Source organism: Hibiscus syriacus, unplaced genomic scaffold, assembly GCF_006381635.1.
Source record: "Hibiscus syriacus cultivar Baekdansim isolate YM2019G1 unplaced genomic scaffold, ASM638163v2 tig00110937_pilon, whole genome shotgun sequence".
NCBI lineage: Eukaryota > Viridiplantae > Streptophyta > Magnoliopsida > Malvales > Malvaceae > Hibiscus > Hibiscus syriacus.
This window is the reverse complement of record NW_024062922.1, coordinates 494,421-511,854: the sequence shown is the minus strand read 5'-3', so window position 1 is coordinate 511,854 and position 17,434 is coordinate 494,421. Positions and strand designations below refer to the sequence as shown.

The window sequence follows — 17,434 nt, the reverse complement described above, 5'->3', positions numbered from 1 at the left end:
ATATTTGCTTAAATATTTTTAAGCTTTGATGACTGAAATGATGCTACCTTCTAAGGTTAAATAATTGAACAAATTTTAATCTTTAGTTCTTTGAATATCGAATGAATTACATATTCTTTTAATTCTTCAAGAATTATAGATTTTTGACATATGGCAAGATTAGACCTTTTTTATCCTGTCTAAAACCCAAAATAAAATCTCTCGATTTTTTTACCCGAAATAATTCCTGGTCACTACCAAATAACCAATTTTTGACATTCTATCTCTTTGAGACCTTGAAATATTCTTTCCACCTTGAAACACTGTATTTATTGAGACACAAAAGTCATACCCATACCTTTCTTTGAGCCAATAAAGTCATCATCGTCTTCTTAGACGTAGAACCAACATTTTCTACCAATAAAACCTACAGACATTGAGTACAAGATGTTCACTTGAACATAAACCTTCCTACAAAGAAGACACAGTGTGGGGCATCTCGCGTCAATTTTCTGAAGACGAGCATGAGCAATTGAGACATGTTGAGAGCAAGAAGAGAAGAGGAAAAAAATAGAATTCATTCAAAATAATTCTATCATGCATTAATTACATTTTTTTCATGTGAATAAACAATTAATCTTGAAAATCTATCCCCCTAGGGATACCTCTTCTGCAAGGACTTCTGTGTATGAGATGATGAACGGCTTTCTTTCTTTATCCCTTCACAAAAGGAGAAAATATATCCCTTGTGTCCCCTTTGAGCCTGAATGATATTTTCTTTCGATTCAACCCTAACCAAGGATCACCCTCCACACTGGGGGGCAATGTGAAGGAAATCTGAGTGAAGAAAATTGATCCAAATGAGATACCGAAAGGTGAACCAGACGCAGAGTGCAAAGATCAAACCAAAGAAAAAAAACAAAGAGCAAAGAAAAATCAAAGCAAAAATCAAAGAAAAGCAAAGAACAAAAGAGGACAAAGAACACAGACAAAGAATCTCCTGACTTAAATGACGCATTGAGCTTCAAACCGTGAGATTAATCAAACACAATCACTCTAGAATTACTTGACTCGAAGATCATAAAACATCAAGAGAGGGACATGCGAGTAGATTCAAATTGAGCAAAACAAGATCGAAGGCATCAGAGTTAATTGATCCTTGGTTCAAATACCCTTAAAACACATGTTTGGGCCTTTTATCCCTTTCTTTCATAACCCTGAACTATGACCTACATTACGTGCCTTACAAGTCCCTTCTAATCATACATGGATTTCTAAGCGGAAGAGACTATCCTCATATTTCATCCCGCCTATCAGGATTAATATTTTACTTATAAAGATTTTCTAAAATCTTTAATGCATGATAGAGAAAAATAACAAAGGGGGGTTAAAGACGTAAAATTCTGAGTAACGTCTTGAAACCAAAGGAGGATTTGAGTTGAAAACCTGAAAGGGCGCTCGAATATGAAGATTATTACATAGGAGACGATTGCTCAAATCCCTTGATGAGGCATCACACAACATGAATGAGAACATGAGAGTTGGGAGTCAGAGAACACTTCCAATAACTGAGTACAGAAGCTACTCCATCAGATCAGAGAACATCAAATAAATGAGAACACTATACTTTTGACCAAAATAACCACTTGAGACTTTTTTATCCTCCCTTACTTAACCATCTCTCAAAGATAGCGTTGATCTTGACACTTGTCAAATAGCTATAATTTATTGAAGGATTAAAAGTGTAATTAATTCTTTGATATCCAATGAACTCTTGTTCTATGATTTGTCAATTGTGAAACCTTAAAAGGGGCAATGTTTTCAAATCTTTTGATCAAACATTTTTCAAAACTATTGATATTGTCAGACTTTTGAAAATAAAAGAAGAAGAAAAACATTTTCAAACAAGATAATCTCTCTGGAGGCGTATCTTGGAATTCAAAAAAAATATATCTATCTGAAGCTCAAAGATCGAAGCTGGGGCAAGAGAAGCTAAATTTTAGGGCAAAATTTGATGGAATAAACAAATGGTCTCAGGTCAAGGTTTGTAAGAGTACACATTGGTGGAAATACGGACAAGTTGAATCAATGATAGAGTGAAGAATACTTTCGCAACTATTCTCCTTCCAGATCGAGAAAACATACATACATACATACATATATACACATACATACATAATACATAAAATTTGCATCAAACATTTATCATCATATATATTAAAGACATTTTTCTCCTCACTTGAGGGCAAATTGGACAAAAAAAAATCAAATAAATTTCATCTTGACATCCATCATAACATCCAAGATAGTCATTCAAAAATACATCATTTTGATCTCTCAGGAAATCAAAGCTCAGAAATGACCAGAAATCCCTAACTTGAAGAAGCAATGATTTGATTTCTTGAAGTCAACAATCAAGACATTTCCTCAACCTACAGGAACAAGAAGACTATCTATCATCTTTGAGGTTTTTTATTGAAGTAAAATTCAGTCTCTTGAGACATTTTTTTCCTTTGAGATCCAAATTTTGAATTTGTTTCACATTAAACAAAGTTGATTTCATTTGAGATCGTATCTATTTCAAAACAAATTTCGTCTCGCTTGAGACATTTTTCCACAAATTTTGAGAATTTTAAAACAAATTGTGTTTCGCTTGAGACATTTTTCCTTTGAGATACAAATTTTGAATTTGATTCACTTAAAACAAAATTAATCTCACCTTAGATTGTTGTTTCTTTCAAAACAAATTTCGTCTCGCTTGAGACCTTTTCCCTTTGAGATCCAAATTTCGAATTTGTTTCACATTAAACAAAGTTGATCTCACTTGAGATCGTTTTCTCAAAAAACAAACTTTGTCTCGCTTGAGACAATTTCTCTAAAAACAAATTTTGTCTCATTTGAGACTATATCTTAAAGCAAATTTCGTCTCGCTTGAGACATTTTTCCTTTGAGATACTAATTTTGAATTTGTTACACTTAAAATAAAATCTCACTTGATATTGTTGTTTATTTCGAAGCAAATTTCATCTCGCTTGAGACATCATTTTCTCTCATAATACAAATTTCAAGGTTGTTGTACTTAAAGCAAAATTAATATCACTTGAGATTTTCAAAACTGATTGGTCTCGCACGAGACAGTTTTCCCTTTTAACAAATCCTGAAATTATTTCATTTGAAACAAAATAAACACTGTTGAAAACACCCTTGAGATTATTTCCATATAAACAAAATCGACAATATTTGAATCTTTTAAAACGATTTTTGTCTCTTGAGACAGTTTCTCTTGAAAAATCTTTGAGTTTGTTCCTTTTGAATAAATATCTTTGAGTCGTTTCTTTTGAAAAAAAACTTTGAGTCTATTTATTTTGAAACAAAGTTTTATCTCTCTTGAGACAATTTCGTGAAAAATCTTTGAGTCTGAAACAAAGTTTTGTATCTCTTGAGACAATTTTGTGAAAAAAATCTTTGAGTTTGTTTCTTTGGAAACAAAATTCTTTCTCTTTTAAGATAGTTTCTTTTGAAACAAAAATCTTTGAGTTTGTTTCTTTTGAAACAAAATTTTGTCTCTCTTAAGATAATTTCTTTTGAAACAAAAATCTTTGAATCTGTTTCTCTTAAAATGAATTTTGTATCTCTTGAGACCGTTTCTTTTGAAGTAAATCTTTGAATATGTTCATTTTGAAAATCTTTGAGTTTGTTTCTCTTAACAAAATCATCTTTGAGTCTATTTCTTTAAAAACAAATGTTGTCTCTCTTGAGACAGTTTCTAATTAAAAACTAACTTTTGAGATTGTTTCATTTGAAACAAATTTGGTCTTACTTAAGATGTAATCCATCTTTGAGTCTATTTCTTTTGAAACAAAATTTTATCTCTTAAAGACAATTTCTTTTGAAAAATCTTTGAGTTGGTTTCCTTTGAAACAAAATTTTGTCTCTCGAGATAACTTCTTTTGAAAATACCCACCTTTGAGATCGTTTCTATTAAAACAAATTTTGTCTCGCATGAGACAATTTTCTTTCAATGTCATCTTTGAGTCGTTTCCCTTTAAACAAATTTTGTCTCTTGAAACATTTTCTCTTAAAACAAGATCATCTTTGAGTTGGTTTCTCTGAAAACAATGTTTTATCCCTTAAAACAATTTCTTTTGAAGAAAAATCTTTGAGGCTATTTCTTTGGAAACAAAATTTTGTCTCACTAAGATACCATTTTCTGAAAAACAAAGTTTTGTCTCTTATGACAATGTCTTTTCAAAAAAAAAAAAAAGAAAAAAAAATCATTGAATTTCTTTCTTTGGAAACAAAATTTTATGTCTCTCGAGACAGTTTCTTTGAGAAAAATCTTTGAGTTTGTTTCTTTGGAAACAAAATTTACCATCTTTGAATCTGTTTCCCTTGAAACAAAATAAACATCTTTGAGAACGTTTCCCTTAAAAACAAATTTTGTCTCATTTGAGACAATTCCCTTTAAATGCCATCTTTGGGTTGTTTCCTTTGAAACGAATTTTGTCTCTTTCGAGACAGTTGCTTTTGAAAAACTTATCTTTGAGTTTATTTCACTTGAAACAAAGCAAATATCTTTGAGATCGTTTCTCTTGAAACGAATTTTGTCTCCCTTGAGACAATTTTTATCAAAATTCAATTTTTGAGTTTGTTTCTACTGAAACACATCTTTGAGTTGGTCTCCCTTGAAACCATTATTCCTAAGATGGCCAGTAGTCCTCATCACATAGGAACCGTGTCATCCCCAGACCAGATCTCCTCATCACGTAGGAGTCGTGTCAACCATTGGATAACCAGCCGTCCTCATCACGTAGGAACCGTGTTATCACCTTTAGATTGGCCAGAACTCTTCATCACGTATGAGCCGTGCCATTCCCCAGACCAGATCTCCTCATCACGTATGAGCTGTGTCATCCCCTGACCAGATTTCCTCATCACGTAGGAACCGGGTCACCCTTAGATAACCAGTAGTCCTCATCACGTAGGAACCGTGTTATCACCTTTAGATGGCCAGAACTCTTCATCACGTATGAGCCGTGTCATTCCCCGACCAGAGCTCTTCATCACGTAGGAGCCGTGTCACCTTTAGACGACCCAAACTCTTCATCACGTATGAGCAGTGTCGTCCCCAACAACCAATATTATCCAATTTCTATGAAAATGGAAGAGAACCAGACAAAAACGTGTTGTCTTATCATCTTTGCCCTATTCTTGTTAACACAAGAATGTGCAAAGAGGGGCAGCTGTAGACACCCGTTTTTGTCCGGGTTTTTGTATATATTATTATTATCATTATTTTAATTATTATTATTAGCATTATTATTATTATTTAACTTACAATTTACATATTACACTGTTTTGCAGGCCAACCCATGCCCAACAAACGAAGCCCAATTGACCCGAGCCCATACCCATCACTCAGCAGCCCGATTGCAAACCCTAACCTTAGGGTATCAACATCCCAGCGCCGCACCAACATAGACCATTCGATCTGGACCCATTCAACGGTCCAGATCGATGGTAAATAGGGTTTCACAACCCAAAGCCAATCCAGCCGTCGTGCCTCTTCAACGTTCCAGTAGCCGTTCAAGCCAACAGCCATCAAGCCACTGCCGCCAGTGAGTTCCAGTTTCCCAGTCGACGAGCCATCGTCGAAAGCTTCCCGAGCCGATCAGAGCCCATCCCTCAAGCGGTCAACAGTGACAACATACCAAATCAATCAGCAAATCAGAGAAAAAAACCCAATAAAAAAACAAAAATAAATCTAAATAAAAAATCCCTATAATCCCGAAAATCCGGGATTCAATCACCCTAAATCAACAACCCATAATTTCCCTAAGCCTTAGGTACCATTATCACCGAAAGAACCCTTAAAAAATCCAACAGGCAACCATTATGAGGGGAGAGGATTCGGTGAGAGCAACAGAGGGGAGAACGAAAAGAAAAATACAGAGAGAGCTTCGGGTGGGGGGCTCGAAACAAAGGAAAGCTCGAGAGAAAATAGAGATAGAGTGAGAGGCTTACCTTGGATTCGGTCCGGCCGTTGATTGCTTCACCGGAGCAGAGGACTTTGTGGTCAAAGGGGACCCTTTCGTTTATTCTGCGTCCCGTGGCCACCGGTTCACGGTGGTCGGGACTCTGGGCCGCCTCGTGCGATGAAGAAGCTGGGAGAGCTCTCCCCTGAATGCTTCGGTATTACTGCTGAGGGAGAGAATGAAACCAAATGGGAATAGGGTTTTCTAAACCCTAAAACAAGGCTTATAACTTGTTTCCAACACGCCACCGTTTCAAGGGTCTGGGTACCCGTGTTTTGCAAGCATGGGGTAACTACAGTTTAGGTCCCTTCTCCTTTGTAATGCTTTATTTAAGTCATTTAATGAAATTATTATTGTTTTATTTCGAGCCTTTTAGTTTTTAATGATTGCATTTCAGTCATTAATTTGTATATTATGTTTGCTGATATTATAATTCGGTTGTGATATTTATATTTATTTCGTTTTAGTCACTGTTGCAGTTTATTGGGCATTTTCCTTTGATATTCGGATTTGGTCCTGAAATTTGCAAATGTTATATATTAGTCCCTGTTCATGTTTTATATCATATTTGTCTATATTTGATTCTAGATTTAATATTTTCAAATATTTTAATTTAATCACTGATCCCATGCATTTTTATTATCTTTACTGTTATTTGAATTTGGTCATCATATTCGTATATATTCTATTTTAGTCATTGTTTGATGTTTGGTTTAATGTCTATTTTGTTTTCTTTTGTTTTGGGCATCTATGTTTCCTTGTTTATATTTTAGTCCTACTAATGTATGTTATGTCATTTTTGTGGATATTTGACTTTGGTCCCAATGTTTGTAATAGTTTCATTTAGCCCCTGAGTTTATATGTTATGTATTTTGGCTGAGTTTCGAATTTATCTCTGACATTTATAAATATTATATTTAGTCACTAATCTTAGGTGTTGTGTATTTTCTTTGATATTCAAATTTGGCTATGATAATTATAAGTCTATTATCTTAGTCATTGTTTTACTTTTGGTTTAATTATGATTCGGCCTTCATGTTTATATTTTAATGCAATCTAGTCCTAAGTATTATTTATGGGTTATTTATATTTCTGGTTTATGTATTATTTAATGTTTGCTATCTGGGCTCTTCTTTATTTATAATTATTGTTTAGCTTTTTAAGTTTCTATTATTTTCATCTTGGTCCCTAATCTTATTTGTGTATGATTTGCATACTGTTTAATATTTTGTTCTTGGCCCTGGATTATTTGTTTTATTTGTTATTTATTCCTTTAGGTTTTTATTATTTTTATTTTGGTACCTTAAAATCAAATGTGATTATTTATATTTGTGTTTAGATCTGTAATATTTTATTTTATTCATTTAGGTATGATTTTATTGTACTTGTTATTCGGTTATTTGTATTATGTAAATAATGTTTTTAGTAATGTGAATATTTTATTTTGTATTTCCAATTACATTTATTTTCATTATATTTTTATCTATGTATGAAATATTCGATTATATTTTCAAGAACACGTATGCGTAGAATGGGCGTGGAAAGTACCACTTGATCGAAGTGGTGTGATCCGGTACGGCATTTTAACGACATAGAAACTTGAAATAAGTCGAGTATATTTTGCTAATTAATTTGTTCAAACGATGCAATGTGTGTTATTTTAAGTGACAATTTATTTTATTTTATGTGAATGTAAATTTCAAATTTTTTTAATTTGTATTCAATTCACGTTTTTAGTTAATCAATTTACTCGTATGTAAACATCGCTTTTAGTTATATTTGATTCGCAATTTTTTTACATAATCAATGGTAGAATATTCTTTTACGAATGAGAAATGGTTGAAATAGCTTTCCCGACGGAGGATTGCAAATTTCAAGATTTCTGATTGAGTTAAAGGATTTTCTTTAAATAATTCGAGGCAAATTAAATAAATCTCAATAAATGGATAATAAATTAACTTTATATTCGATTTGTAACTTCCACCATTTATGACGATGTGTAAGCGACACAGTACCAATTTTGGGCATTGTGGGGGGTGTATAGCCTTCCCCACACGTAACCGACTCCCGAATCCATTTTAATTGAATCTTTGGTAAATGCAGACTATTTTTGTCTTAAAAATGATTTTTCTTAAAATTGTTTTAAAAGACGTCTTTAGGTATTCGACTTACCTAACCCAAAGGTTGATGGCGACTCTGTTCAATTTAATTCAAATTAATTTCAAATCACCAATTTTCTAATTTAAAGTCATAATCGTTTTTAAAATAATATATAATTGTTTTATAAAAAATGGTTATTACAAACACGTTCGTGAATATATAAATGAACATGTTCGTGTACATTAAACAAACATATTTGTGAACAATAACTAAAAGAACACGAACACCTTCAAAAAATAAATAAACAAACACAAACCCGATATTAAAAATTTAGACGAACACGAACCGAACATGAACATCTTCAAAAATAAACACACGAACACGGACATAATCTTGTACATTCAAGCTCGGTTCATTTACACCCCTAAGAAGCTCTATTAAATTTTTAATGACGGTATACCAAATTGAAACCTAAACTAAACGATAGGTATAATTTTGAAAAAAAATAAAGTTTGGATACCAAAACAGAACAAAAGTAATAGTTTAGGTACTATACATATAGTTTACCCAAAATAACAATAAAGGCAAGACGACTGCTGCCGATCGTTGACTTATACTAATCTCTCTAACAAACTACAAACCCTAGCAATGAACATAAGCCTAAAAATACCATCACTCTTGTCTCTATATAAGTTGCCGAAACTCAGTGTCATAAGATACATTTCTGCAATAAAAAAACACCCCATTTTATTCGAAATCATTTATGAATGTGTTTTTACCTCATTTTTTTCAGTTTCTAAGTACGGAGATCGTGAAGAAGAGGGGGCGAAAAGTTCAATAAATCTCAGAGCGATCGTACAATCTGTGTAGATATGTTCAAAGTTTTTTAATTTTCTATTTTCATTCACTTTTATTGCCTATTTTTATTTAAAAAATACTCCTAATTTTTTGTTTTTGGAAGAAGTGAAAATGATGATTGCTATTGTCGCCCCAGTCTTACTTTGCATAAATTAAATGTCTTTATAGGCAAAGTTGGTGATTGACATCCATATATGATTTCATTTTTGCATTTTTTTTTTGGGTTTAATTGAAATCGATTGAATACGGACATGAAGATTGATGTTGACACCCAGTCTGAGTTTCTATATGCGGAGTAATTAACGATCGACTACCTGATCCCTCTATAACTCTGGGTCTTACCTTTTCTTTTATTTAGCTGTTCTGGTTTTCTTTAGTTCTTCAATTTTTGTATGAAAATTTAAAAGAAATGGAAATGATGATTGTTGTTTGACACCCAGTCTCACTTTCATCTCTGGATGAAAGCTGGTGATAGAAACAACTCTTTTATCTGATCCATATTTACCAATTTTTTTTTTCTTAAATTTTGTTTGTTCTTTACAAATCTGAAAGGAGGCGTGATGAGAATTAACCATCGTTTCTGCATTTGAATGATGAACACCAACATGCACTACCATCTCATCTCTTGCATGATTTTTCAGTACTTTTTAGAGTCTCAAAATTGGGTTAATTTTTCTTGTAAATTAATAGCTTTTGTTCTGTTTTTGTTTCTGTCATTTGCAGTAATCAATGATGTAAATCAGTATCATTCCTGATCTATCTGTGATGATTATGCAAATAATCACCATCTTTCGGCTGAGATTGCTTATAATATAATATTAAATTATGATTGTGGTTGATGTTTTAGATGTTCAAACGTGGTTTATTTTTTTTTAAACAAATATATTTTTATGTTGTGGATTATAATGTCAAGTGATCTTAAAAAACTGTTACACTATTACACTATGTTGTGACCGCAATTTAATATTATAGCTTCTGTAGCTTTTTTTTAACCATTTATCTAAAACAACTTATGCTTTGGTATATTCATTGAAAAGTTGGTCTAATCGACTTTGATCACCAATTTAAAAATGAAAGGAGAATGGTCTATAATGTTATCGGTTCATTCGATTCTAGTCTTTAATGTTATTGATTCATTTAATTTTAGTCCTAAGTTGTTAACTCTTGTTCAATTTTAGTCCTTACCCATGTTAGAGGCTTAAACAAAAGGGGAATAATAAAAATTAATAGTAGAGGGATTTAAATCGGACGGATTAATAATGTGAGGGACCATTTACCTTTAATTTTTAAATTGGTTATTAAAGTCGGTTAGATGTGATCAACATATCTCTAAATTGATTAGTGGGTTGGCAGCAATAACATAAACAATTAACATGCTATTACAAATGAGTTTAATATGTTATTTGATTAATTGAGTTTTGATCATTAAAATATTAAGTTTTAGAGTTCAACTGCAAATGGTGTAAGCATTATGTTAAATGTTCATGTTATTTATGTGAGGGATCAACTTGCAAGAAATCTAGTATTTTAGTTACTAAAATTCAATCAACTATGTGATATTTAACTTATTTTGGTGGCATATTGCTGATTTCCCAATTTAGATAGCTTTAATTGGTTCGGCATCATTGATAATTAAATTAAAAATATTACCTAAATGTCAATTTGGCTTTCACCGTTACCCATCTGATAATTGGTGCAACTCCGAACCTGATAGGATTGGGCATGATGTAGACGACGTAAATGTGTAGACCAATTCAAGATACGAGCCAGGGGGAATGGGGCAGCCGATCGAAGATGACGCTTTCTTCGCCACCCAGTTTGAATTCAAACGCTAATCTCAGTGATTATGGGTTTAATTACGAGTTGAAGGATTAGAGCCAAGTGCAGAAACTGTCTGATGATATTCGTTGATTTAACTTTGTTATTCAGGATGAAATTTCTTATGTTATTCCCAAGTTCGTTTAAAAATAGTAATCCAAAATTCTTCTTGCGCACCGTCGTATTCTTGGAGTTGCACGTTTCAGTGATGTCGACGGAAATCGACAACGGTGATGAACAGTAGCCGAATTGAAAATTTTGATCGAATTAGATTATTAAATTAATATTTATTCAAAATTTAATTTATGTTTTACTTTAAAGTTTAAAATCAAACAATCATATTTATTAACATATTATGTCAGTAAATTAATTAGAGTTAACATCACAATAATCAAAAGGGTAAAGCACACAAATGGTCCCTTAGCTTTAAATCACTATTCAAATATTAACGGTTTTCTGAGCTGGACTTTAACATACTGATTGAGATATGATAAAATATTATCCTAGTACCGTTTGAAATGTATTTTATAGGTCGGCTCTCTGTTTACATTATAATGTTGAGCTAGTGCTTGAAAGATTATACCATTGAATCAATCTTGAAAGCAATGACAATGCCAGTAGACATTATTAACAAAACAACATCCTATAACCGATGAATTATTTTGTAACTTTTAATAGCCGAGAGACTCAACATAACATCATTCTATAGTCGGGAGACCATTTGTGTAATTTACCCTAATTAAATTAAGACAAGTCAAAAATAAAATTAATCAAAACATAATTTCTAAAACTTATGAAATCTTTTATTGTAATTTCTATTGTCTTTGTTATGAAATCTTTTATGTTATTTTTAATATGAACATCTTGTATATTTAAAGTTTCTTTTATTTTTCACGAATGAAGTGATACTGGATCTAAATATTTGGTCTTGAATAAAAAATAAAAATTTTCTTTTGTAAAATGTAAGACAAAATAAAGAGAGATATTCTTGTTTATGCTTGAGCTTATTTAATATCATTTTCAATTATATTTTTTGAGCTCCTTTAATTGGTACCTAACATGATAGAGTTGGGAGATTGAGCTTATTAAATGTTCTTGATGATTTAATAGTTCATATTCTGATAGTTTATATTGTGATAGTCTGGATAAAATTATCTAGATAAGTGCGTAGAATTAGCCATATTCCATAAAAAAAAAAATTAGGTTGCCTTTTTAGAACACTCACCGATATCTCGAAATATACTATTGATTAAAATATTGATCTATCGCCGAACTCGATTTGTAAGATATTGTTTTTTTAATAGTTTAAGGTGATTATAAAATAATATCTGTTTAAAATCTTTTTTAGTCATTGACAACACACACCTGTAGACCTCTAGAGAGAGATTTCTCTCAACTATTAAAACAACCTGATGAATTGAAAAGATATTGAATAATACAAAATAAATAAATAGATTGTTTAAAATTATTTGTTGAAGAAATAGGAGGAGAGTTTCAACCACTTTTTTCCTTAGACATTTTCCCTTCATCTTCCCTGTAAATGAAAGCCTCCTCTCCAATTGTTTACACGTTGAAACTCATTTATTCTCCTTTGTATTTTTCTATTCTCTTGTGTTTCTTTCTAATCTTCTTCGAAAAGAGTAATGTCATTCAAGTTCGACCTTTTTATTTCGGGTGTATAATGAGATCTAGAAGGCTGTTAATTTTGTTGGGCAACATCCACTTTTAGGATTACATTAGTATTGAATATCATACTAAATATAACTATTGATTTTATTTTTTGAATAGTCTGGAGTAATTACAAAGTAATATATGTTCAAGATTTTTCTTAACTATTAACAACACACACCCTGCAGACAAACGCAACTGCTTGAACCCAAGACCTCAAGGCGGGAGAACAAAATTTCCTTTAACCACTCAAGGGAGAACAATTTGAGATTCTTAACCATATCAGAGACAATAAATACAAGTAGGGGTGTTCAAATTTTCGAACTCATTCGGTTAACCGACCGAACCGAATTAGTTCGATCGATTAACGGTTAAGAAAATTTGTAGAATTCGATTAACGGTAATTCGGTTCGAAATCGGTTAATTAATCAAATTAACCGAAATTAAATTTTAAATATATATGTATATATAAGCCCGTCAGCCAGCCCAATGCCCCAATCCATTACCCATTTAAAACCCAAAGGCAAAATCAATTTTAATTAAATATAATAACCTAAAAACTAAATGTAAACCTTACCTTTCAATCTCATCTCACCACGGCACCACCCGAGCTTTCATCAAACGATTCAAACCCTCATCCCCTCTCTCTATCTATCTCTCTCTAATCTCAGTTCTGCTCTCTCTAATCTCGATTCAGGTTAGTTTTCTAACTTAAAAGTTCTAGATTTTCTCTTTGATTAGTTTACTTCCCCCTAAAAAATTTAATTACTTGTTTGATTTAGGGTTTGTGATTTGGTAAAATGGATGATTTAGGGTTTATGATTTGATATAATAGATTGTTTTGAAACCTTGAAAGCAACAAACTTCCGAATGAAAGTTGGGTTCTTGTTTTGTTTATGCTGAGACAAATGAAAGATTAATATACTGTTAAACTACATTTATAAAATTCTGGTTTATTGCTTCCTTGACTATGGTATGGACAAAAATTTATTTGATGTATGTCTTTTGGATTAGGTTCCATTGAAGTTAACAGTATTGAACGAATGATCCACCCTTTAAGTTAGCAGTAGAAACCAAACGAATGGAACACCCAAGTATATCGCTTTCTTGAGATTTACTAACCTGTTGCAGCAGTTACTTGGTATTTAATAAAATGACCTTTGTTTCTAAACTACTCAGCAACGAATGGAACACCCAAGTATATCGCTTTCTTCCCAAGTTCTTTTGCTGCTTGTCTTACATAGATGTAGCCAATTGTATTCAACATATCAACACCATAAGTTGTAAAACAGACCCCCACTCAATATCTATCACAATCCAAAATAATGATGATGAGGAACAACAAATACAAAGTAGATATGCCTATCCTAAATTAAGATTTCCGGAAAATAGATATACAAGAAAAACAATGGTTATCTATACAAGAGCTATTCAGCAATCTGAAAAGATCCTGGGCCTGATTAAATAATCAGATTTTACAATTTACCATTTGTGGAAAAAAGAGAAAAGGATATAGTAGTTCAATTCAATTTTGCCTTCGATTTGGTTTTTGTAACAGCCTACTTCAGCAGTTTATGAAGCAATTTGTATCTATTGGAAACATGTCTCTGGCTTTGAGTTAGTATGTTCTGTGTAAGGGATACATCTTTCTTGTTTTTTTAATCTTAGTCCTATGAGAATGAGCTTTAGTAATCAAATGGTTGATACTTAATACTTAATAGATATATTTGATATTTATACCTTGGATTGTTTTTATTGTTTTTTATGGTTCGAACTGAATTTTGCATCTCTTTATTTTGGTTGTGCAGGTAATATGCAAGTAATATGTTGTGCACTGAATTTTGGTTGATACTTAATATGTTATGCGTTGGTATGACAGCAGCAGCCAAGAACTTAGCAGTTAGCACAACCTTCATGCACCAACACTTAAAGTGTAAACTGTTTGTATACTGAATTATGCTTCCAGTTCTGCACTTTATTCTGATTTATTTTGTAGAAGTGCAGTATTGTTGGGTTTTTTTTTAACTAAATTGATAAATACAAATATATTATTTTAATATAATGTTTGAATCAAATTAATTAGATATTTTAAACTGTTTTTTTAATTAAAAAATATTAAATTCTAAAATTCTAAAAAAATTCAATTAATTCGAAAATTAACCGAATTAACTGAAATTTATTCGGTTTGGTTAATATTTTCTAAAAAAGGTTCGATTTGGTTAACGGTTAAAGAAAAAAAAATCGGTTAATGGTAGTTTGATCGGTTCGGCCATCGAATGAACAACCCTAAATACAAGGGGCTCATTCAATACAAAGATAACACAATTGCCATAATTCCATTGGCACATGGCACTCTTAGTTCAACAAGGAAGAAACTTACATATAGCCTCCAACATTACATGCAAGGAAGTTCTCTAGAGGATAAGTGACTAAAATGAAAATTATTAACACAAAAATAATACAGCATAGAACATAATCAACAAGAGAGACTGTTGAACTGACTACCATAAGGATTTTCATCATTCATCAAGCTGTCTAGATCAACGAGAAATCATTCACGGTTCGTTGTAAGCCTTAAGCAATGAATCCGTAAAGAAAAAATGTAAAAATAAAAAGAAGAAACAATGACAGGCAATAAGTTCCAGATCTCAAGTTCTAGTTTCATAGGATATGAGCTACTCGGTATATCTCAACACTCAGTTCTGCGAACTATAAAGGAAAGTATAATATAGCTTTATCTAACTTGATGGATAACTCGAAACTTCAATTATCTCTCAGAACCTGTAAAAGCTTCAAACAACCCACAGCAACTTAAGAATGAGGCTCTTTGTACCGGTGGTGGAGTCGAAGCAACAAGAGGCTGTGAACCAAAGCAGAAAATACATAAGAAAAATTAGTTTTTAGTTAACTGAAATAAGGAACATTCAAACACACGGCATACCTGCTTTTCAGAGTACTCGTGGGGCTCTAATGTTTGGTTTGTTTCTGCAAAATTACTAGTTTCAGCAGTAGGAATATCCGAGGATGGGAATTTTTTTCCTTCAACTCCTTCCAATTCAACCCCAGAAATCCCATTTGATGAGGGCAATAATTTCTCTTCATTTGCCTTCAACCCTGGTTCAACTACATCAGGTACTGAATTCTTTTCAGAAGTTTCCGATACCTCTGTCACAGATAAAGCAGTTTTTACCGCATTGTCAACAGCAACAGTGTCACCTGCAGAATTACTATCACCATTCTCAAATGCTCCATGTTCAGCGACCTTCGGAACATCTTCAGCCAAAACAGTAGCTGACTTATTCTCGGTATTATATGAGGCCACTTCAGAACCAATGTTACAAGCTTCTTCCTTCGACTTCTTCTCATAGACTTGGGATTCGTCATCTGAACTACTGCAGCTACTCTTCCCACTGCTGCTGCTAGAGCTCTTGTCAAGCTCAACATGTTGAATAGAAACATGTGCGCTCTCAAGATCATTCTTCAGTTCCAGCCCTTTCTTGATTTTAACATCAACACCCAATCCCAATTTCTCGGTGCTTTCTGTATCTTTAGTGGCCTCTTCCAGAGACTTCTCCTCAGTTACATGTGATTGCGATCGTTTCCCTTCATCTTCTCCCTGACTGAATGTATGCTGCTGATTGTGGTCATCCTGAGATGCATGGGAACCAGCGTCGCCGCCATCACTGTCCCTTTCATCTTGGTTTCTCGGATCATTGTTTCCTAGCACCATTTGATAAACATCATAATAGTTCCAACCATCATTCAAGCAACAAAATTCTCAATTCCCTATAGGAACTACCAGAATAAACACTGTACCAAACCGATAGACAAATCTATAAATTTATTAAGCAAAATGATTTTTCAACCAATTTTGGATGAAAATACCAATAGAAAAAAAGACATCAAGTGGTCTTACACAAGTTCTTCCAAGAACAAGGATTCTGGCCAAAATCAAGTAAAATACAGGATGGGCTAAAAATCGGCACAATACCCTAAACAAATATATTGAAAAATCTCCTAGAAAGGCATAAATGAAAAGTGATTAAAGGGCAACAAACCCATCGAAAAGAAACCAAATCAATTAATCAATATCATAAACTAGACAATTAATATCATCCATCGAACATGGCAAGCTGATTTCTTCGAAACTGTAAATCTCCAACAAATCAAATAATGAACAGAATGACACATGCAGATACAGAACAAAAAAGACCCATCATTCCAAATCCATAAGAAAGAAAGAAAAAAAACCCCAAAATAAAAAATAAAAAAAAAGGAAATCAAAGTACCATGTGGGTTGTTGTTAGTTGATGAACTGATGGTGTTGGCTGTTTGTTCCTTCTTTTTCTTGGCAGCTTTTCTCTTCTTAGCACCTGATGGCATGATTGTTTCCCTCTTCTCCCTTTGTACTAATTCTTTCTCTCTATTTTCTGAGCCCCTAGGCTACTGCTCTCACTACTAGTCACTGGTAAGGAAAACCTAGTGGGAAAAGCAAGAAAGGACAAAGTAGGAGGCAGGAGTGGTAATATTTAGAGTCTGTTCATACGTTGAGAAAAAATAGTAGGAAAAAGCCAAAGAGTGATTCGCTGTTAGAATTCAGAACCCGCTTCAAAACACGCTCCTTTTGTTGCCTTAATCCTTTTGAAATACTCTTTTAGAGGAAAGTTCACGGCTTTATATTCTCGGTGTTTAGCTGATAAGCATGAGCATTTCTTCTCGGTGAAGTATACAAATAGCGATTATAATTTATCCAAAAAAAATAGCGATTATATGTTATTATTTTATTAAATATTTTTATTATTAAAAATTATAAAATATTTTTTTTATTATAAGATACTATTTTGTTAAGTTTTTTACTATTAAAAAATTATAAAATATTAAAAAATTATAAAATAATCATCCGACTATTCATATGTTATAAACTTGTAATTTTTCATTAAAAATTTGACAATCATGTGAGTTGAACGTTAACTCGT

General features: G+C 32.5%; 1 protein-coding gene, 1 long non-coding RNA gene, 3 other non-coding genes and 1 pseudogene across 5 annotated transcripts; 4 read left to right on the top strand and 2 right to left on the bottom strand.

Moving 5' to 3' along the window:
• Nucleotides 1-326: 326 nt before the first annotated feature.
• Nucleotides 327-17,082, bottom strand: LOC120147288. Its single transcript, XM_039160702.1, has 5 exons — nt 16,748-17,082; nt 15,400-16,178; nt 15,127-15,318; nt 12,508-12,513; nt 327-337 (listed from the first exon to the last, which is right to left on the bottom strand). The coding sequence occupies exons 1-3, from the start codon at nt 16,839-16,841 to the stop codon at nt 15,226-15,228; spliced, it is 966 nt and encodes a 321-aa protein (XP_039016633.1). The 5' UTR covers nt 16,842-17,082; the 3' UTR covers nt 327-337; nt 12,508-12,513; nt 15,127-15,225.
• LOC120147374 lies at nt 9,080-9,173 on the top strand. The gene has a single exon (XR_005518284.1). It is a non-coding gene; the product is annotated as a small nucleolar RNA U31b (small nucleolar RNA).
• On the top strand, nt 9,384-9,469 carry LOC120147376 (annotated as a pseudogene).
• On the top strand, nt 9,523-9,599 carry LOC120147372. The gene has a single exon (XR_005518282.1). It is a non-coding gene; the product is annotated as a small nucleolar RNA Z195/SNORD33/SNORD32 family (small nucleolar RNA).
• On the top strand, nt 9,694-9,778 carry LOC120147373. Its single transcript, XR_005518283.1, has one exon. It is a non-coding gene; the product is annotated as a small nucleolar RNA Z196/R39/R59 family (small nucleolar RNA).
• Nucleotides 16,286-16,721, bottom strand: LOC120147289. The gene is made up of 2 exons (XR_005518278.1): nt 16,517-16,721; nt 16,286-16,450 (listed from the first exon to the last, which is right to left on the bottom strand). It is a non-coding gene; the product is annotated as an uncharacterized LOC120147289 (long non-coding RNA).
• Nucleotides 17,083-17,434: the final 352 nt, after the last annotated feature.